The 23066-nt window shown below is 42.8% G+C and overlaps 1 protein-coding gene across 1 annotated transcript in view; it reads right to left on the reverse strand.

Annotated features, from left to right (window-relative positions):
• Nucleotides 1-6667: 6667 nt before the first annotated feature.
• Nucleotides 6668-23066, reverse strand: part of NSMCE2 (NSE2 (MMS21) homolog, SMC5-SMC6 complex SUMO ligase) — a 294893-nt gene continuing 278494 nt past the window's right edge. Inside the window, exon 7 of the mRNA XM_058179139.1 lies at nucleotides 6668-7066. Coding sequence (XP_058035122.1) covers nucleotides 6961-7066 — 106 coding nt within the window. The 3' untranslated portion in view covers nucleotides 6668-6960. The remainder of the gene's footprint in view (nucleotides 7067-23066) is intronic.

A 23066-nucleotide genomic window follows, 5' to 3' on the forward strand; every position in this document is an offset into this window, starting at 1 on the left:
TTGCTTACGTGGGTGTTGATTGCTGGTGAGGAGGTGTTTTGGTTTTTTTGTTTCATTTTTACCTTTTTGAATGGTATGTGGATGGTATTTATCTTGATATATCTGTTGATGGCTGATTTTTCTCAGTTCATACAGGATGTTAAATCAAATCCAAACCATGTCTTGTGTCTTTGTATGACGTGCGAACCTAGACCCACAGCTCAGTTCAGATAATATAGTACAGTTTGAAGCCAAGCAGGGGTGGTATTGACTTACTTTCCCTACTGGTTCGCAAATGTGTGCGTGGCCTTCCATGCATGTGCTTTACTAGCGTGCGTACCTTCCGTGCATGTGCCCGGCTTCAAAAACGTGCTAAATAGGATGGTACAGAGCCAGGACGAGGGGTGGGCCCACCCGCGATTTCCGCTACCAATTTGGGTGAATCGGTCCGAACTGACTGAAGCCAAGGGATGGGTTTGCAAAACAGAGTAAGACACAAAAACCTAACTGATGTGAAAATGAATCAAGCTTAGAAAATGCAGCCACAAAATCTATAAATGATCTGGATCAGTGGTCACGAACTGGTGGTCCGTGGACCACTGGTGGTCTGCGAGAAAATTTTGGTGGCCAGCAGAAAAATTATTTGCATTTTTTATATTGCAGTAAATTAGGGGTCCTCAAACTACGGCCCCTGGGCGGCATATGTGCAATGAACAGTTGTGTTCCTGCAGAGTGTCCCCCTTTGGGGACTTTTTGTGTGGGTTGGAGGAGGGCAGAAATTCTGACTTGGGGTCTGCTTCAGCCTCCTGGTGGGGGGCTTTGGGTGAAGGCTGGAGGGAAGCGCTGCTAGTGGCGAAGAGCCGGAGGGCCTTGTTCCAGTGGGACTGCATCATGGCCTGGAACTGGCTGACCATCTCAGCCCACTGAGCCTCCAGGCGCCGGTACCTGGCCGCAGGACTTCCCTCTATTTGGAGAGCATATGTTCCTAGTCCTCAGTGAGGTGCTTCTGCTGAGCCTCCTTCTCAGTTCGACCCAATTTGAACTGAGCTATTTTCTTTTTATAAAAAAGTTTTATTTTTACATTCATATCAAATAATTCATCCAATGTACAATTATATACAATTAGTCGGGCTTGCCCAGTCACCACCCCCCTTTTTAACTCTCTTCCCTCTTCTACCTTCTTCTGCCTTCTTTCCAAACCTTCCTCTCCTTCTCTTATCTACATCCTCTCCTCCCTCCACCCTATACCTTCCTTCTCCCTCTTCTACCCCTCTTCCTTCCTCTTCTCCTCTTTCCTACCTCCTACTCTCTCTTTTCTCCCTCCTCACCGTTCTAAAATGGTAACTGGGCAGACCCGACCCTACATTAATTATATTTATACATCTTCAATAATCCCTGTACATTCACCATCACTCCATCTCTAGCCTCAACCCCAATTCCCTCCCCATACCCCCGCTCCCCACCCCGACTTCCCAGAACAAAATGCAGGGTATCAAAACTAACAATCATAATCTAAAATAATTCCTAAATTATAACCTCTAGTCTCTCCACACTTAATCACACTCTCAATTCCCCTCTCCTTCAAAATATATCTAATACAAAATATTTCCTAAATTTACTCATATGCTATTCGATATTTTTTTATCTGATACTTATTCTGAATATAATCAATCCACATTTTCCATTCTAAAATATATTTTTCTTGTGTATAGTCTTTCAAATAAGCAGAGATTTTTGCCATTTCTGCCAGATTTGATACTTTAAGTGTCCATTCTTCAATTGTAGGTAATTCTTCTTTCTTCCAATATTGAGCAATCAAAAGTCTTGCGGCTGTTATTAAGTTCAAAATCAATTTAGTCTCTATAACTGTACAGTCCATAATTATTCCTAGAACTGCGGAGTAAACTTAATCTTCTTTTTCAAAATATTCTGCATGATCCACCATACTTTAATCCAAAATGCTTTAACTTTTTTACAAGTCCACCATATATGGTAATAAGTGGCATCTTCACAATCGCATCTCCAACATTTAGCCTGTACATTAGAATACATACATGACAACTTTTTGGGGTCTAAATGCCATCTATAAAACATCTTATAAAATTTTCTCTCATATTTTGCGCTTGTGTAAATTTCACATTCCTCACCCAAATTCTTTCCCAAGTTTCCAACATTATCGGTTGCTGAAAATTTTGTGCCCACTTAATCATACAATCCTTAACCAGTTCAGTCTCTGAGTCTATTTCTACTAATACACTATACAACCTCTTAATATGCTGTTGGCCTTGATCTCTCATTTGTTTTAACAAATTATCCTCAGTTTGCTTAACACCTATTTTTTGATCTAGTTTCCATCTAGCTTGTAATTGAACTGAGCTATTTTGCCAACTCGTTCTCATGGTGGCCGCTTAGCTCCAACAACTGCTTCCTGTTGGTGCCCTAAGCAGCCCAGGTGGGGAGACAAGTTGGCCATGCCCACCCAGTCATATGCCCATTTAGCCACGGCCACCCAGCCGGTCATTAGGCAGATCATATTAGTGGTTCGCAGGATTTAAAATTATGAACTTAGTGGTCCCTGAGGTCCGAAAGGTTGGGGACCCCTGATCTGGATAAACAAGTGGTTCTAACATAGACACATTGTCTTTAGATATAGTTGCCTTACATCAATTTAAGCATAGAGCCACGTAACTCAGTCCTGCCTGCATGACAAAAAATATTATTCAGTTCTTATTGTAAATTATTCATGGAAAGCCCGTGCAATAATTACCCTCCTCATCTAAGAGAGCCAGATACGATCCAAAATTTCCCCCTCTTCCCATTTGAGTATGTGTGAATATATTACACACAGAGTTTGGCTCTTTTTAAACGATGAAACACAGACACAATCGCTAATTCTAACTTGTTTCCAAGATCAACTGGAGAATTTCGGAAAGAAGAATAGCTCACCTTCTAGTAGCTTTAATACCGCTATTTCCTCTTCTCTGACTATGTGTTGATTTCAAAAGGTTGTTGTGGTCAGCAGCATCACTACTCTGTAGAAAAGCTGACTAAATTCTTCAGACCTTGCGTAAAGAGCTCATAGTTCTGTCCTATCTGTGCTCTGAGAGCAGCCAGTCTGGTATATATGGTGGTTAAGGCATCAGGCTAGAAACTGGGAAACTGTGAGTTCTATTCCCGCCTTAGGTACAAAGCCAGCTGGGTGACCTAGGGCCGGTCACTTTTCTCGGTTTTAGAAATGAGGAAATAGAAAACCACTTCCGAAAAACCTTTCCAAGAAAATTGTAGGGATTTGTCCAGGCAGTCTTTCTGAGAAGCACATTGAACAAAATGAATATATACACGCATAAACACGCATATGTTTACATAGATAGATGATAGATAGATAGATAGATAGATAGATAGATAGATAGATAGATAGAAAGATAGAGATAGATGGATAGATACAGATGATAGATGATAGATAGAAAGATAGAGCTAGATAGATAGATATAGATGATAGATAGAGATCGATCGATCGGATAGATAGATAGATAACAGATAGATATAGGTAGATCAGATAGATAGATAGATAAATAGATAGATGTGGGTGAGTGGATAGATGGATGGAGAGGGAGAGGGAGAGGCAGGGAGAGAGACATAGAGAGAGATATCTTTCGCGCACGATCTCTCTCTCTCTCTCTCTCTCACACACACACACACACACACATACACTCCCCATAAGTCTGTATTCAATATAGGTAGTCCTCAACTTACGACCACAACTGAGCCCAAAATTTCTGTTGCTAAGTCAGAAATTTATTAAGTGAGCTTTGCCCCATTTTACGACTTTCCTTGGCACATTTACTAAGTGAACCACTGCAGTTTTTAAATTAGTAACACAGTTGTTAAGTGAACCTGGTTTCCCCATTGACTTGGGTTGTCAGAAGGCCTGCAAAAGAGGATGACGTGACCCGAGGACACTGCAGCCGTCATATGAGTCAGCTGTCAAAGCATCCAAATGTAAATCGCACGACCATGGGGAATCCTGCAACGGTCGTTAAGTGTGAAAAACGGTCGTAAGTTACTTGTTTATCCATGCCGTTGGGCGTTGGTTCCAGGGCCACCCTGGAAACAGTGAAGGACCGGCCTGTGGTGCCTCTGCCAGCAAAAAGGGATCTCGGGAGGGCTGCATGCGCCACCTATCCCCTAGCACAATTTTCGCTGGCAAAGGACTGCAGGAGGCCTGTTGTGTCCCACTCCTCCTCTGACGGCCGGGTCGGGGAAGTCCGTATCAAGCGTGCCTCTGCGGCTCTGCCAAAGTCCTATCAGAGTCCTCAGGGCAGGCAGGAATCCAAGGTGTGACTTCAGCAATCCAGATTAGACTTTGCCTGACTCAAAGAATGCCAGAAAGCAGATCCTTTATATAGGCCATGGGGTGTGGCTCCATGACTCAGCACTTATCCAGGCCTGCCCCTCCCTTCCTTTTGCTGACGTCGCCTCTCCATTCTCCGGAAGCGTGGATCTATCCATTGCATCGTTTCGTCTCCAGCTGTTGGTAATCCCGGCTCGTGGCTGGCTTCAGGCGCACATGCTATCGGAGGGAGGTTTGTTTGCTCGGTTTGTCCGGGCATGGTGCCAGGGCTGGGGGGTGGAGGCATGCCAGGACATTCTTCTGTACTATCAGTCTCTGGCTGAGATAACAGGAGATGAGAGGGCCCAGCTGTGTGGGGGGGCGAGCGAGGCACAACAAGGCTGTCGCGGCTGAAAACGGAGATCAGGAGCCCATTTTCGCTGGCAGAGTGCTCGGGTACCACCACAGGCACCCCAACACAAGTGACGTCAAGCTGGCCACGCCCACCCTGGCTCCCCGAGGTCAAACACAACCCTGATGTGGCCCTCAATGAAATCAAGCTTGATACCTCTGGGCTAGAAGATTAGAGTAGCAGCTCCTGAAAACTTGTTTCTAGGTAGACATGTATTGCCACAGCTAACTTCCTTGAACAACTTCTTCCCCTCTGAGGCTGTCTCACAAGGTTTATCAGAATGAGAAACTAGACTGGGTGATTTAGCTGCTCTGTTCTTGGAAGAAAGGATCAAGTATTTATTTGTCTTTAATGCTACTAACATTCCTTCGCTAACATTTCCCTTTTTCACTACCTGTTAACACCTTGCTATCTCTACTCAGGTGGTGGCAATGCATTCCTTACTTCATGCATCAAGCCAAGTCATAATAAGGTTAGTTTAAACTTAGGGACACTGTGTAAATACAGCCATGGCGTTTTAGAAATCACCAAATAGGACTTAGCTCAGTAGCATGAATCCGATTTACTGCGGCTAAATCAATACATTTATTTTACTTTGTTATTAGATTTCTAACCTGGCTTTCTTGCTTTGTGGGGAAGTGGGGGCACGATGGCTCAGTGGTTAAAACTGCTCAACTTGTCAGCTGGAAAGATGACAGCCTGGGTTCGAGACCAGAGCAACGTGTGATGGGGTGAGCTCCCGTCCCATCCCTTGCTGCAGCTCCTGCCCACCTAGCAGTTTGAAAGCATGCAAATGCGAGTAGATAAATAGATACCATTTTGTTGGGAAAGTAACAGCGTTTCATCCACCTCGGTGTATATCCATGCTGGCTACATGTCCACATAAATGTCTTTGGACAATGCTGGCTCCCACGGCTAAGAAATGGACATGAGCATTGCCCCCCTAGAGTTGTTTCCCTGACTGGACAAGGGAAACCTGTATCTTTATCTTTCATTAGTTTATAAGTAACTGAGGGCAGTGAAAATACCTAATGCTGCTTCTTTCCTCTGTGAGATGGAGTGGACTGACAGAAAGTGACACGTTACCATCACATAGCTCCCAAAATTCAAATGATAGCTTATTATGTCTTGCCCACGGGGAAAAAGCATCTACCAGATGATGATGATTTAAGATTTTACAGTATAGTACACTTGTCTTCTGTCACAGAGAATTGGAACGGCAATTTGAACTATCTGTAACTAACATAACATAACATAATAACAGAGTTGGAAGGGACTTTGGAGGTCTTCTAGTCCAACCCCCTGCCCAGGCAAGAAACTCTACACCATTTCAGACAAATGGCTATCCAACATTTTCTTAAAAAATTCCAGTGTTCCACAACTTCTGCAGGCAAGTTGTTCCATTTATTAATTGTTCTAACTGTCAGGAAATTTCTCCTTAGTTCTAAGTTGCTTCTCTCCTTGATTAGTTTCCACCCATTGCTTCTTGTTCTACCCTCAGGTGTTTTGGAGAATAGTTTGACTCCCTCTTCTTTGTGCAACCCCTGAGATATTAGAACACTGCTATCATGTCTCCCCTAGTCCTTCTTTTCATTAAACTAGACATATCCAGTTCCTGCCACCATTCTTCATGTTTTAGCCTCTAGTCCCCTAATCATCTTTATTGCTCTTCTTTGCACTCTTTCTAGAGTCTCAACATGTTTTTTACATCGTGGCGACCAAAATTGAATGCAATATTCCAAGTGTGGCCTTACCAAGCCATTATAAAGTGGCACTAACACTTCACGTGATCTTGATTCTATCCCTCTGTTTATGCAGCCCAGAACCGTGTTAGCTTTTTTGGCAGCTGCTGCACACTGCTGGCTCATATCTAAATGGTTGTCCGCTAGGACTTTGACAATTACAAATACAGGACAATTCTCCTTGCCAAATGAAGGGGCTAAAGATGGCTTCTATAGTTTTATTTCCAAAATGCAGGAGCTGAATACAGTTGTTGTTTTTTTTTAAAAAATCTACATAAAGGTAAACAAAGCAAGGCATTTTACACTTGGCAGCTTCCAAGAAAATGCTTTTAGCAACAGGTCAGACCTTCAACTTTGCCTGCTATTGAAATACTTGTGGTAACAATCTCTTACACAACCAGCTGAAAAATAAAAAACCTAGGCTCAGATGAACTCGTCTACTGCCCCGTGTTCTTTGTTGTAACAACCGCTGGGGCCCGGGGCTCTCTCTACTGTGTTCACTGGCTCTGTTTATTCCAAACGTCAATCATCCTTTTGAGGACTTCATCGAGTACCAGGTCTCCTTTCCTGACTTCCTTGTTGTTGCAGCCAACTTGGGGGCATCTGTAAAGAAGGGGAAACGGTCTGAGTTAAAATCACATCCAAATTAGCAGAACAGAACAGAATAGAATAGAATTTTTTATTGGCCAAGTGTAATTGGACACACAAGGAATTTGTATTGGCCAAGTGTGATTGGACACACACGGAATTTGGGAGGAATTCACAAAAGTGAGGAAGCTCTCCTTAAATACAATGGGGCGGTTCCGATTAGCTCCTTCAGTGGGAAAACCACCTTCAGAAGAAGTGTTATTTTATCCATCTTTCAAACCTAGAAACAATGGACATTCGATGGAAATTCTCAGTCATCCAGGCCACGGTTGTCTCAAAGGTGCTTTTTTCAAGAGGCAACCGGACTTGTTGCTTCTTGAAAAAGCACCTTTGGGACTAGAAACAAGACCTTGGCTTCCACATTAGCTCTGTTTCAGTTGATGTCTGCCTGTCAGTGGAAATGCCTGACACTAGCAATGGTCACCAGGCTAATACAAAGGGCTGCTTTCATTCATCTTACCCACATGCTGAGATCTGGTCTGGATATTGTAGCGGTTTATTAATTGAGCAGGGAGCACCCAATAATTGGTGGCTTCTCAGTCTGGAAGAGCCTTTTAATGGAGTTGCATCTTTCCTCCATTATTTATTTGACTCTTCAAAACCTCTCTTTGAAGCTTGCCTTGGATTTGACTGCAAAGGACTCATAAGCAAGGGTGGGATTCAGCCAGATCGGACCAGTTCGGGCGAACCGGATGTTCATTTTAATCTGGTTCGCCGAACCGGTTGTTCCAAGGACTGGATAACCCTGCCTGCCCCTCCCCTCCCCGGAGTCTCCATGCAAGCCGTTTTGGATGCCAGGTAAGTGCAGGTTGTGCACGGAGGTTCTGGGAGGGCGAAAACGGGCCTACTGGAAGTACCAGAAGTCCAGAAACGGGCCCATTTCCGGCCTCTGGAGGGCCTCCAGTGCCTGGGGGAGGCCGTTCTCTCCCTCCTGGAGGCACCAGGAGCCTGGAGAAGGTGAAAAGCCCCCCCCCGCCCCCCCGCCGTGGTGCAGGAGGCTGAGTAGGCCACCCCCCCACCCCACCCTGCAACTGGGCAGCGAACCGGTTGTTCAAGGACTGGATAACCCTGCCTGCCCCTCCCTCCCGGAGTCTCCATGCAAGCCGTTTTGGATGCCAGGTAAGTGCAGGTTGTGCACGGAGGTTCTGGGAGGCGGCAGGCCTACTGGAAGTACCAGAAGTCCAGAAACGGGCCCATTTCCGGCCTCTGGAGGGCCTCCAGTGCCTGGGGGAGGCCGTTCTCTCCCTCCTGGAGGCACCAGGAGCCTGGAGAAGGTGAAAAGCCCCCCCCCGCCCCCCCGCCGTGGTGCAGGAGGCTGAGTAGCCACCCCCCCACCCCACCCTGCAACTGGGCAGCGAACCGGTTGCTGAAATTTTTCAATCCCACCCCTGCTCATACTCTCCCCCAGACGTTTGAACTGTGACTGCCCATTAATCCCATGCTTCATGGTCAAATGTCTGCCCTGCCCAGGGATTAATGGGAGTTGTAGTCTGGCAAATTATTACAACATTATTAGACTGTGGAAAGTTGACCTGTATGTCGTGTCTCTTCCTTCCTTGCTACATTGCCTAAGTTAATCTCAGGTGAGCAGAAAGCAAGAATTTCTGATTTCCAGTTGTCTAAAAATCGTAACAGCTAAAAAAATACCACCCTCTAGTTAATGGTACTAATGAAAAAACAAGCTGGAAGGTGGATGGATCTTGGATGGAACCCATATCTCTGAGAATCTGTGAGGAGTCGGAAGTCAGGGTCTTTTCTTTCTTTTTCCCCGTTTTCCTTTAATTTTCCCTTACTCTTTCCCCTTCCCTATTTTTCCTATTATTTGGTAATAAAATTTCCTATTATTTAGTAAAAGTTCCCCTCGCACATAGGGTGCTCATCTCCGTTTCAAAGCCGAAGAGCCAGAGCTGTCAGAAGATGTCTCCGTGGGCATGTGGCTGGCATGACTAAATGCCAAAGGCACATGGAACACTGTTATCTTCCCACCAAAGGTGTTCCCTATTTTTCTACTTGCATTTTTTACGTGCTTTCGAACTGCTAGGCTGGCAGGAGCTGGGACAAGTAACAGGAGCTCATCCTGTTACACGGCACTAGGGATTCGAACCGCTGAACTGCTAACCTTTCGATCGGCAAGCTCAGCGTCTTAGCCACTGAGCCACCAAGTCCCTCTCCTATTATTTACTTTTGTATTTTCTTTGTATGCTACATTATAAACTAATAAAAACATATATAAACCAATTCCCCTAGCCTAGAATCGGAGTGCCTCTATTTGTATACTGTTGCTTGGTATCCTATTTTCAGGAAAGTTACGTTTGTAAAAGTAGTTTATAAATATAGGCAACTAGGTAATGAATCATCCAGTCTGCAGCAGAATGCACATTGGTCATAGTGCTTTGAAATTACAGTGAGAATAATCTGAATTTTGTAAAATTCAAGAGTTCTAGAAGGCAAAACTGAATCTGCCTGCAGGTTATGATTTGAGATCTGTGCTCAGAATTGGTGCATTCTTTGGGCACATATTATATATAGAATTTTTTTTATTGGCCAAGTGTGATTGGACACACAAGGAATTTGTCTTGGTGCATATGCTCTCAGTGTACATAAAAGAAAAGATACCTTCATCAAGGTACAACATTTACAACACAATTGATGATCAATATATCAATGTAAATCATAAGGATTGCCAGCAACAAGTTATAGTCATACAGTCATAAGTGGAAAGAGATGGGTGATGGGAACTATGAAACGATTAATAGTAGTGCAGATTCAGTAAATAGTCTGACAGTGTTGCTGGGGAGAATTGCTGCTATTAAAATGAATGTTTTACCTAGATTTTTATTCCTCTTTCAAATGATACCAATAATTAAGAAAGATAAGAATCTTGAGGAATGGCAGAAGGGAATTAATAAATTTATATGGGAAGGTAAAAAAGCTAGGGTTAAAATGAAAATAATTCAAGATTCTTGGGAAAGGGGAGGTTTAAAAATGCCCAATTTTAAATTATACTATGAAGCAGCTGCTCTCTCTGCAATAAGTGATTGGTTTAATTTAACAGAGGAAAGAATTTTGAATATAGAAGGTTATGATTTGTTATATGGATGGCATGCATATCTAATTTATGACAAAAAAGTGGATAAGGCCTTTAAAAATCATGTGCTAAGAACTGCTCTTCTGCGTGTTTGGAAAAAATACTCTTATAAACTAAATTATAAGGTTCCTATATGGGCAAGTCCTAGACATACAATAGAGAATATAAATATAGAACAGAATCAGGAAATGATTACATATAAAGATCTTTTGTATACTGAAAGAGGTAATTTGCAATTAAAATCTCTGCACGTATTAAAGAGGAAGGAAAAATTATACTTGGTTTCAATATGAGCAACTACGTGCTAGATGGAAGGAAGATCTGAAAATTGGTTTAGAGCCGAACGAGGGAAATTTGGTAAAGCAAATTAGAAATCAGTCTCAGGAGCATACTTGAAATAGATTCTGAAAGGGACTTGGTAAAGGACTGTATGATAAAGTGGGCACAAAAGTTTCAGGAGCCAATATTATTGGAAACTTGGGGAAAAAATTGGGTTAGAAATGTTAAATTTATGCAGGCACAGAATTTGAGGGAAAATTTTTATAAAATGTTTTATAGATGGCATTTAGATCCTAAAAAATTATCGTGTATGTATCCAGATATGCAAGCAAAATGTTGGAGATGTAATTGTGATGACGCTACATATTTTCACATTTGGTGGACTTGTAAGGACATAAAGGCCTTTTGGATAAAAATTTGGTGGATTTTACAAAATGTTTTGAAAAAGAAGATAAAGTTCCTGCCGCAATTTTTTTTGTTGGGAATTATTATGGATTGTACAGTAATTGAGACTAAATTGATTTTAAACCTAATAACAGCAGCAAGATTACTAATAGGACAATACTGGAAGAAAAAAGAAGTACCTACAATAGAAGAATGGATATTGAAGGTTGCCAATTTGGCTGAGATGGCGAAGATATCAGCCTTTTTGAAAGACAATACGCAAGAAAGATACTTAAAGGAATGGAAAAAATGGATTGACTATATTCAACGTAGATATCAGACTAAGAGTTATCAGACTGTTTTTGAATGATTATGATGTATTATTCTTGATTGTTTTTGGGGGAAGTTAGGAATTGATGATTGTAGGGGTATAATTAGGTTGGGATGAAAATTTTTTAGCATATGTTTGTTTTATTTTTAACTATACCTTGTGCCCGTTCCGGGAAGTCGGGGGGGGAGGGGGGTTGTGAAGGGAGGGGAGAGGAGGGGGGAAAGGGGAAAAAAAATTTTGTAAAACTTTTTGAATAAAAAAAAAAATAGTCTGACAGTGTTGAGGGAATTATTTGTTTAGCAGAGTGATGGCCTTCGGGAAAAAACTGTTCTTGTGTCTAGTTGTTCTGGTGTGCAGTGCTCTATAGCGTCGTTTTGAGGGTAGGAGTTGAAACAGTTTATGTCCAGGATGCGAGGGATCTGCAAATATTTTCACGGCCCTCTTCTTGATTCGTGCAGTATACAGGTCCTCAATGGAAGGCAAGTTGGTAGCAATTATTTTTTCTGCAGTTCTAATTATCCTCTGAAGTCTGTGTTTTTCTTGTTGGGTTGCAGAACCGAACCAGACAGTTATAGAGGTGCAAATGACAGACTCAATAATTCCTCTGTAGAATTGGATCAGCAGCTCCTTGGGCAGTTTGAGCTTACTGAGTTGGCGCAGAAAGAACATTCTTTGTTGTCCTGTTTTAATGATGTTTGTGATGTTAGCTGTCCATTTGAGATCTTGCGATATGATAGAACCCAGAAATTTGAAGGTTTCTACTGTTGATACTGTGTTGTCAAGTATTGTGAGAGGTGGAAGTATGGAAGGGTTTTTCCTAAAGTCTACCACCATTTCTACGGTTTTGAGTGTGTTCAGTTCCAGATTGTTTTGGTTGCACCACAAGGCTAATCGTTCGACCTCTCGTCTATATGCGGATTCGTCATTGTCTCGAATGAGACCAATCACTGTTGTGTCATCTGCGAACTTCAGTAGCTTAACAGATGGATCATTGGAGATGCAGTCATTGGTATACAGAGAGAAGAGAAGTGGGGAGAGCACACAGCCTTGGGGGGGCCCTGTGCTAATTGTACAGATATTTGATGTGATCTTGCTTAGCTTCACCTGCTGCTTCCTGTTTGTTATATACAACAAACCCACACAAATTAAGATTATTTGTCGGCTGACATCCTTCCCTATTTTATCCAAATGTAGTTCAGTTTGAAGAGGCATTTAAAAAAAAAGCCAGGAACAATGAATAAATGCAAAGAAAATAACAGGCCATATGTTGGATTTTGGAGAGATTTTCTGAGATTTAATGCTAACTTTCCTTTTGCTAGGTAGATCAGCTTTGTTAGGGGAGATAGACTGCAGAAGGTAATTATATAAACAGGTGAGAATGGATAGCCTTGGGAGGAATGAGTTGGTGAGATTTAAGAACATTGCTCCTTGTAGATCAATCTGAAGCGAGACACAATTTGCCTGTGGTGGTAGTAATAATGAGTAATAGCATTAGAGACTGTAGAGTCTGCATATCGTTTGATACCTTCAAAGAACTGTGCGGATGAGAACTTCTAGATTCTCAGAGGATACTCCGAGAGGTTTGAAGAGACAGGGGAGAAGACAGCTTCCTTGGCTGACACGGAAACACTACAGAAGACCAAATAGCATGAAAAATAGAAGAAGGTTCCACGCCGATTTGCATTATTCAGGTGACACTGACGGCACAGATAAACCTCCAAGGGGCCCCAATGACCAGATGACTGCAAGGAATATAAATCTTTCCATCCTCCACCATTCAGTCAGAACCGAAGAAGCTTTTTGGATGAGAAGGTACATGATTTCATAGAAAAACAAAGTCTAGTTGCCATGACCTGGATGACTGGGAATCTCCAGATACATAAAAAATAGAGGGTTGCTTCCTCCAAAATAATAATAATAATAATAATAATAATAATAATAATAATAATAATAATAATAATAATAATAATAATAATAATAATAATGGCAGCACTTGGTACCATGTCCAAGAATTTTATAAGATACGTCAACAAATTGCAGCTTCCTGCAATAACACCAGCAGAACTGCAAAAAACTGCGCTACTTGGAACAGGGGCCGGGATAGCTCAGGCAATAGAGAAGCCTGTTATTAAAAACACAGAGCCTGCAATTACTGCAGGTTCGAGCCCGGCCCAAGGTTGACTCAGCCTTCCACCCTTTATAAGGTAGGTAAAATGAGGACCCAGATTGTTGGGGGGGCAATAAGTTGACTTTGTAAAAAATGTACAAATAGAATGAGACTATTGCCTTATACATTGTAAGCCGCCCTGAGTCTTCGGAGAAGGGCGGGGTATAAATGTAAACAAAAACAAACAAAAAAAAAAACATCGTACATCTTAAGAAGGTCCTTGGTTGATACCTAGGACGCTGGCAGCAACCCGTAACAACCATCAGCACCAGTTAATGGTATTTGTGATGCCTTTTTGAATGTTCAGGTGACTGAGTTTCATGTTTAATGAATAAAGATAAATAATAATAATAATAAAGAATATACCCACTCTGATCACTGAATACAGATAAGCCCAAACAACCATTTCCTCCCCAGTTTTGTAACCATCTCTGGTCTGCTATAATGCAACAAATTGCAACATGTGGCATTGGAAAGCTTAAATTGGTTTTTAAAAGATGAAGTAATGCTTCCAGCTCTTAAGATAATACCTGGGATAGCAAAAAGAGTGTTATGGTAAGTTTTCCTAGCTTGATTCCGATAGCCATGGCTGACTCTTCCTTCTCATTCCTAAAATGTTCCCAAACCTCTCAGCTTCATGATTCTTAGCCTCCGTTATCCTGCTCCTGCCTTTAAAAAGTTTGAAAGATATACCCAAATAACCACAGTATATTGCAGTTGTATGCTCTAGGCCAGAGGCCTAAAAACTTGGCAGCTTTAAGACTTGTGGACTTCAACTCCCAGAATTCTCCAGCCAGAACTTCAATTCTGGGAGTTGAAGTCCACAAGTCTTAAAGCTGCCAAGTTTGAAGACTTCTCTCTAGGCCAAAGTTTCTCAACTTTGGCAACTTTAAGGTGTGTGGATGTCAAATATGGCTGGCTGGGAAATTCTGGGACTTGACGTCCACACCTCTTAGAGCTGCCAGGGTTGAAAAACGCTGTTTCTAGTCTGAGGAACATGGTGCTTTTAACCTCCTGACTTCCATTCGAAACTCAATGTATGCAGTAGACTCTCTGAAGGGAAGAAGTCCTAGTTTTGGCCAGACTGATTTTTTTCCACACATTTTTCCTCATTCTGGAAATAAAAATCTGTATCTGTACAACGCATGCATATTATTCACCGAGGTTAGATTTAAAGACAACAACTCCAATGTGCAAGCTATTGAGTTGGCATGCTGACTTCTTTTCAGCCACGTCATAACAAAGATTGGCTGACCCGTTTTGTAGGCACCCAAAACAATGGCCGCCATTTTGCATGTGCACTGACAAGGCAACCTTTCGGTTTAACATTCCTTGTAGAACGTGGAATCATAGCTTGTGTATTTTTAGGCCCACCTATGGATGGCTTCTATCTTGTCGCCAGTGAAGCAAATTGTCTTCCCATATCACGTATGTAAGCTTCAGCTATAAAGAACTTTGGTGTTTTTGGGTACTCTCTGAGCTTGGTTTGCTTTCTTGAAGACCCAAAGGTGCTTTTTCCAAAAGGCAACTAGATGTTCTTGCTGTTTTCTTTGAAAATGTTTCGCTTCTCATGCAAGAAGTTTCTTCGTTTTTGAAGAACTGAAGAACTTCAGTGTTGAGAAGCAAAATGTTTTCAAAGACAAAAAAACCTAAGAAAGTCCAGTTGTCTTTTGGAAAAAGCATCTTTGGGACAACCATGATCTGGATGAGCGGTCACCAACCGATGGTCCGTGGACCACTGGTGGTCCGCAAGAAAATTTTGGTGGTCCGCAGAAAAATTATTTGCATTTTTAATATTGCCGGATATGTGCAATGAACATTTGTGTTGCTTCAGAGTCTCCCCCTTCAGGATCTTTTTGTGCGGGTCGGAGGGTGGCAGAAATTCTGACTTGGGGTCTGCTTCAGCCACCTGGTGCAGGGCTTTGGGCAAAGGCTGGGGAGAAGTGCTGCTGGTGGCGATGAGCCAGAGAGCCTCATTCCAGTGGGACTGCCTCATAGTCTGGAACTGGCTGACTAGCTCAGCCTGCTGGGCCTCCAGGCACCAGTATCTGGCCTTGCACTCCCGCAGGTCTTCCCTCTGCTTGGAAAGCCTATGCTCATAGTCCTCAGTGAGGTGCTTCTACTGAGCGTCCTTCTCAGTCAGATCCAATTTGTTTTGCCAACTCTTTCTCATGGTGGCTGCTTAGCTCCATCAACTACTTCCTGTTGGGGCTCTAAGGAGCCCAGGCGGGCAGGCAAGGAGTTGCTGGGAGGGGAGGGGCGAGTAGAGGCTGGAGAGGCACCCCTCAACGTGAGTGAGAGTAAGTTGGCCACAGCCACCCAGTCACATGGCCACCTAGACACACCCACCCAGCTGGTCATTAGGCAGATCGTATTTGTGGTCCGTGGGATTTAAAATTATGAATTTAGTGGTCCCTGAGGTCCGAAAGGTTTGGGACCTCTGATCTGGATGATTGAGAATTCTCCAGAGACTTTCTTGTGGATATTTCATCCTGACTAGGTGACACCATCAGCACGTCTTTGCCACATCACCTGAGCACATTCCACCTTGTCAGGCTTGGAGGGTGTGCTGGGGACCAAGTCAGATAAAGAATTTCAACTGTTGGGATCCAGGAAGGGAGCTTCCCCTGACGCCCTTTGGAACGTTCTGCCTACGGAGGTTGAGGTGGGCCTCCACTCTTCTGTCCTTTTCCAAATGCTTGAAGAGCTGGCTCCACTGACCGGCTTGGAGCCCACGGAGGAGCACAGAGTCAGCCATGGGATTGGTTAGCTCTTTGAAAGCCTCTCTCCCGTCTTTTTAACTTTCAACTGCATTGCCTCCTCACATAAGCTGCATAGCTAGATGATAGATTGACAGATTGATAGATGATGGATGGATGGATGGATAGATAGATGACAGACTGACAGATAGATAGATGATGAATAAATAGGTAGATAGATAGATAGATGATAGACAGATTGATGATGAATAGATGATAGATGGATAGATAGAGGACAGACTGAAAGATAGATAGATGATGAATAAATAGGTAGACAGATAGATAGATGATAGATTGATGATGAATAGATGATAGATGGATAGATAGATGACAGACTGACAGATAGATAGATGATGAATAAATAGGTAGATAGATAGATAGATGATAGACAGATTGATGATGAATAGATAGAAGATAGATAGACAGAGATAGATAGATAGATAGATAGATAGATAGATAGATAGATAGATAGATAGATAGATAGATGATAGGAAGGTAGAAGATGGATGGATGGATGGATGGATGGATGGATAGATAGATAGATAGATAGATAGATAGATAGATAGATAGATGGATGACAGGTAGGTAAGTAGGTAGGTAGGTAGACAGAGACAGATAGATAGACAGACAGATAAATGATAGATAGATAGATAGATAGATAGATAGATAGATAGATAGATAGATAGATAGATAGATAGATTGATTATAAGTAGGTAGGTAGGTAGATAGACAGAGACAGATAGATAGACAGATAAATGATAGATAGATAGATAGATAGATAGATAGATAGATAGATAGATAGATAGATAGATAGATAGATAGATAGATAGATAGATAAGAGAGAAAAAAGAAAAAGAAAGAAAAAGAAGGAGGGAGGGAGGGAGAAAGGAAGGAAGATGTTATAGATCAGTGTTGGGGAACCTTTTCGGCACTGAGTGCTGAAACGTGAACACGTGCACACACGCGGGGAGCACTGAAAACTGGAAGAGCAGTTCCCCAGTGCGCATGCGTAGATAGATAGATAGATCAGACACAGAGCATGATGTCACATGATTGCATCACTTACCAATGGCAATCTTGGTTGCCAACATGATTTCAGAACTGCACAGGCTGTTAAATGGGAAAAGGTAAGAGTCCCAGGTAAGGTGAGAGAGCTGAGGGCAGACAGCAGGTGGGCAGAAGGGTACTGTGAGCAGGCATACACTAGAGCAGGGGTCTCCAACCTTGACAACTTTAAGACTTGTGGACTTCAACCCCCAGACTTCAAGAGTTTTGAAGCAAAGCTGGCTGAGGAACTCTGGGAGTTGAAGTCCACAAGTCTTAAAAGTTGCCAAGGTTGGAGACCCCTGCACTAGAGCGCAGACAGGCAAGTGGAAGAGGTACTACGAAGTACAAAATCCCTGGGGTCTGGTAGTCCGTGGGGCTCCTAAGGAGAGCAAGAGGAGTATCTTACAAGAGCAACGTGTGAATTTCCTTTCCAGCTTTCCCCATTGACTCTGCTTGTGAAAAGCTGGCATGGAAGCTTGCAAATGGCGATCACATGACTGTAGCTTGCTGCAATCACAAGCTGGGTGCTTAGATCACAATCACATGACTGGGAGGATGCTGCGATGGCTGCCACTTTGTGTACCATTTGAATGGTTACTGAACAAGTGGTGGTAACTCAAGGATTACCTGTATTTTGCTTTCTCCCCATTTCTCAACGAAGGGGCAGAACAGTGATGGGCTGGAAGTTGCATTTCAAATAAGATCTGTCTTGAAATGGTGGAAGGACATGTCCAAGGGAAGGGGGAAGAAATGATGATGACAATCATAACGATTTATTAAACTTGTATATAGCCTGCTCAAGCAGCTCACACTTGGAATACTGAATACAGCTTTGATCGCCACGATATTAAAAAAAAAGGTATTAAGACTCTAGAAAGAGTGCAAGGAAGAGCAACAAAGATGATTAGGGGACTGGAGGCTAAAACATATGAAGAACGGTTGCAGGAACTGGGTATGTCTAGTTTAATGAAAAGAAGGACTAGAGGTGACGTGATAGCATTCTTCCAATATTTGAGGGGCTGCCACAAAGAAGAGGGGGGTCAACCTAATCTCCAAAGCACCTGAAGGCAGGACAAGAAAGAATGGATGGAAACTAACCAAGGAGAAAACCAACCTAGAACTACGGAGAAACTTCTTAACAGTGAGAACAATTAATCCAGTAGAATGACTTGCCACCAGAAATTGTGTATGCTCTATCACTGGGGTTTTTTAAGAAGAGACTGGAGTGGACAACCATTTGTCTGAAACGGTGTAGCATTTCCCGCTTAAGCAGGGGGTTGGACTAGAAGACCTCCAAGGTCCCTTCCAACCGCATTATTCTGTTAAATCAATTGCTGAGGCTCTTCCTCGCCTTCCCCATAAAATGTGGATAGTAATGCTCTCTGCCACATGTTCCCGGCCCATTTTCAAACTGCTTGCGCTGCAGATATGACTACCGCAAGGCCTTTTGATAAAACCTGTTCTCCGGCCCCGATTCGCAGCCTCTGCAGCACAGGGGCCCAGGAGCGGAGAGACGGACTCCGCCGCAGCCACTCCGAGGCCCTTCACTCCGCAGGCAGCCCCAGATCCCGTCTGGGAAGGCGTTTGCCCCAGACCGACAAAGGCAGTTCTCTGGTGCTGTGTCTCCAGCGTGGTGCATTTGCCTTCGGCAAACCACAAAGTCTCACAGTTTGGGGTTTGTTTCTCCCAATCTACAAAGAGGTGAAGATAATTATTATTTATCTGGCACATGTTTTTACCCAGATTAATTAATTCTGTTAAATTGCCTAGAAAGCCTCCAGTCAAAAAGGAGCTGTATGACACAGGCAAGGCTGGTACTTTTGCTGCTCAGCAATTATTCCCGGCTCCTGAAACAGCAACGGGTAGGTGGGTGGGGTGTCTTATTTTTTTTATTTTATTTATCACATTTTTATAGCACCCATCATGCACATAGTGAGCCTGGGCAGCAGACAACAATTTGGACCTGAAAGAGGATCTGAAAGGAACCCCTGGTTTAAACACAAGGATTTAACCATAGAAAATGTATTACTGCCAACATTTAATACTGAATATGTCCATGAGCATGTGTTTAAACTTTGCTGAGAGTTACCTCGGAAACCAGCTTCATAATGTTTGAAGGACGCTTGGCCGATTCTTTATCTCGAGCAGTGTTTCACAAATTTGGCAACTTTTAAGATCTGTGGACTTCAATTCCCAGAATTCTCCAGGCAGCAGGGCTGGCTGGGGAATTCTGGGAATTGAAGTCCACTCTTCTTAAGGTTCAGAAGTCTATGGTAAGAAAGAAATTCGGAAGATTCTCCATTCCAGAGTGTAGTCTGCTTAGTGAGCTGTCTAAAACTGGAATCCGTTTATCCCAAACACAGAATAGCGCCAAGTGTTGAGGTGACACTGCTTTAAGACTTTAATTCCAGTCTAAATCCACAATCCAAGTTGAAATCCACACATCATAAAGTTACCAAGTTTGAGAAACACTGAGAGCGTGCAGGTTGCCCAAGGCTGGTGCAGCAGAACATCCATAATCATGGATTCACCTGCATTAAAACATTATTTTCTATGTTGCTGGAAATCTGGAAAAAAAAAACCTATTTCCTTCCTGATACACCACCAGTAGATCTCAAACAGCAAAATGATACAATATATTTGCAAGATATTAAAAAGTACTGGCCACTCTTGATTGGGCGAAGATCAGGGGTGAAATGCTCCCGGTTTGGACCGGATCACTTGATCTGGTAGCGATGGCGGCGGGTGGTTCGGAGAACCGGTAGCCAAAATCCCTGCTCCCCCAATGCCCAGCTGAGCCACGCGATCATCAGAGGTTTTTTTTTTTTTACTTTTAAAAGCATTTTTTCTTTGGCCGAAAAAATGCTTTTAAAAGTAAAAAAAAAGGCTCTGACGATCACGCAGCTCAGCTGGGATCATCAGAGCCTTTTAAAAGCATTTTTTCTACAACCTCTTCGGCCAAAGAGGTTGTAAAAAATGCTCTGATGATCCCAGCTGAGTTGCCTGATCGTCAAGAGGCTTTTTTTTTCTTTTAAAGGCAAAAAAAATGCTTTTAAAAGAAAAGAAAAGCCTCTGATGATCAGGCAATTCAGTTGGGATTGTCAGAGCCTTTTAAAAGCATTTTTTTACAACCTCTTCAGCCAAAGAGGTTGTAGAAAAAATGCTTTTAAAAGTAAAAAAAAAAAGTTGGCCATGCCCGCCCAGTCACATTACATCCCACCACCACCAAGCCATGCCCACAGAACCAGTAGTAACAAATTTTACATTTCACCACTGGCTGAGATGACATGTTGCATTAGATCAGGGCTGTCAAACTCCTGGCCCGCGGGCCGGATGTGTCACATGCCGGCCATGCCCATGCCTGGTTTAGCAAAGGGGGGGGGGCGGCGGAGAAAAGCCCCGATAGGTCACGTGACACCACCGTGATAAGGTAAGTTTCATACCCCTGCATTAGAACATCATCTAGCTTTGATTGATCATCTGAGGTGAATCTTGCTGTGTATTTTGTAGACTCTGGTTATGACACCAAGCAATGTATGAACCCAACCGACTACGGACTTAAGCAACCAGACAATGTCATCTGAGAATTCAGACAAGAGCTCAAATGCTTTTGAAATTAAGAACTGAGAAAGGAATCATTGGAAGGAGATAAAGGATGTTCCTGTACAGTGTGGGATAAAGTCTGCAGTCTGTTGAGAAGAAATTAAAAACAAGGTCAGAGCTTAGATGATAAGTTTTCCAGCTGCCCACAGATCTAAATATTTAGCTTGGATATGGTTAAATGGTATTTTTCTTCCTCGAAATTTAGATACAAGCAGAAGCCAGCACAGCAAGAACTGTTCCTTCTGATATTTCAGCTTTTTATTGCCATTTACTAGACTGGCCATTAATTCAAATAACGTAAAAAAAAAAAGGGACAATACAAATTCATAGACAATCAAAATGATGGCTGTTTGCTACTTTTGGAACATGGGGCGGCGTAGCTTAGAAACCAATTGCTGGGGGAACCACAAGGGGGGAAGGGTCTCACTTCATATCTTCTCGGAAGCTTCTGGTTAACCTGTAAGCTGACATCAGAAAGCTGGACAAGGCAGGCCCATGATTTGATCCCGGAGAGTTCCTTTCATGCGCTTAAGTTGCCAAAGGCAATCCAGCAAACCAGTCGGAACAGAGCCTGTTATAAGTCTCCAGTGTAGCTATTTCATCTGGATCCTTGCTTGACTCATCTTAATATTGTACTTGGTGTTAATTATACCTTGAGAGAGAAATTACAGGCTGCAGCACCTGCCACGGACAGGCAGGTGGGTGAAGGCATGAATGAATGAATGGTGACAATCAGAAGCTTCCCAGGTACCAAATAAAGTTGCCAACTTGCCTTCGCTGCTGTTTAAGATGACAGCATGCCATACTTTGGGATGGAGAGCAAAATTAGGGGAAAGGGTGGCATGCTTCTGTATTAAATCCCTTGTTCCCTGTACCAAATTGCTTTGTTTTATGGCTAACGCTATATCCTCAGGACTAACACTTCAAAGAGCTGTTTCTTTCTTCAACTGACATACAGTAATTAGCATCTGATTATTTATACTACTGTTATCAGACATCCAGGACTGGTAAGCGCAGAAAAAAAAGCTGCTTTCCCCATTTTAGTTCCTCTAGATGTGTCAGATAACAGTTCCTATTAGCAACTCTGATAGCTGGGGATAATTAAAAGACGCAATCCAGAGTTCTCGTTGAAGGCCCAAACAGCCAAGCTCAAATTAGGCTATTTAGATACGATATATTAAGACAGCTTTCTGGAAAAGAAGAAAGAGAAGAGGACAAATCTATACACTGTAAACGACACACTATAAAAAAGATGTGGAGGCTCTAGAAAGAGTGCAGAGAAGAGCAACCAAGATGATTAGGGGACTGGAGGCTAAAGCATACAGTGAACGGATAAAGAAACTGGGCATGGCTAGTCTAGTGAAGAGAAGGACCAGGGGAGACATGATAGCCATGTTCCAATATTTGAGGGGCTGCCACACAGAGGAAGGGGTCAAGCTATTTTCCAAAGCACCTAAGGGCCAGACAAGAAATAATGGATGGAAACTGAACAAGGAGCGATTCAACCTGGAAATAAGGAGAAATTTTCTGACAGTGAGAACAATCAACCAATAGAACAGAAGTTGCCTTCAGAAATTTTGGGAGCTTCATCACTGGAAGCTTTCAAGAAGAGAGTGGACTGCCATCTGTCAGAAATGGTGTAGGGTCTCTTGCTTGGGAGGGGGGTTGGACTAGATGACCTACAAGGTCCCTTCCAACTTCGTTAATCTGTTATCTGTTATAAAATAGCAGGAGGCAGGATGAATTCAATTACAGTAGTGATGGGCACAGCGTTGGAAGACTTGAAAGCTAAGATGGAGACAGATTACCCTGAAGAAGTCTAATCTGTGTGGTTGCTAGGAGGCAATGTGATGGCACCTTATTATCAATCCAACACATCTGACAGGGCTGGAGTAGGGCCTATTAAAAGAACTAGGAGACACAGGAACTCTCGATAGGTAGTCCTCGACTTACAAGCATAATGAGACCAAAATTAAGAGCCGTGGTGGCGCAGTGGTTAGAATGCAGTATTGCAGGCTGACTTTGCTCACAATGGTCGTAAATGTGAAAAACAGTCATACATCCCTTTTTTCAGAGCCGTTGTAACTTTGGACCATCACTAAACAAACTTTTGTAAGTTGAGGACTATCTGTACTCCAATTTCCGTAACAGTAGCCTACATGTTACGGATGGGTTATCAAATTGCGTCCTTCAATTGTCACTCTGCACAATATTTTTGATGAGAAAATGTAACGGTGAAAACTACCCATATCTTCTTATGAGATAGTAAGATACACATCTGGTCTTGGGTTTGCTTC

This window comes from Ahaetulla prasina, chromosome 3 (assembly GCF_028640845.1).
Source record: "Ahaetulla prasina isolate Xishuangbanna chromosome 3, ASM2864084v1, whole genome shotgun sequence".
Taxonomy (NCBI): Eukaryota; Metazoa; Chordata; class Lepidosauria; order Squamata; family Colubridae; genus Ahaetulla; species Ahaetulla prasina.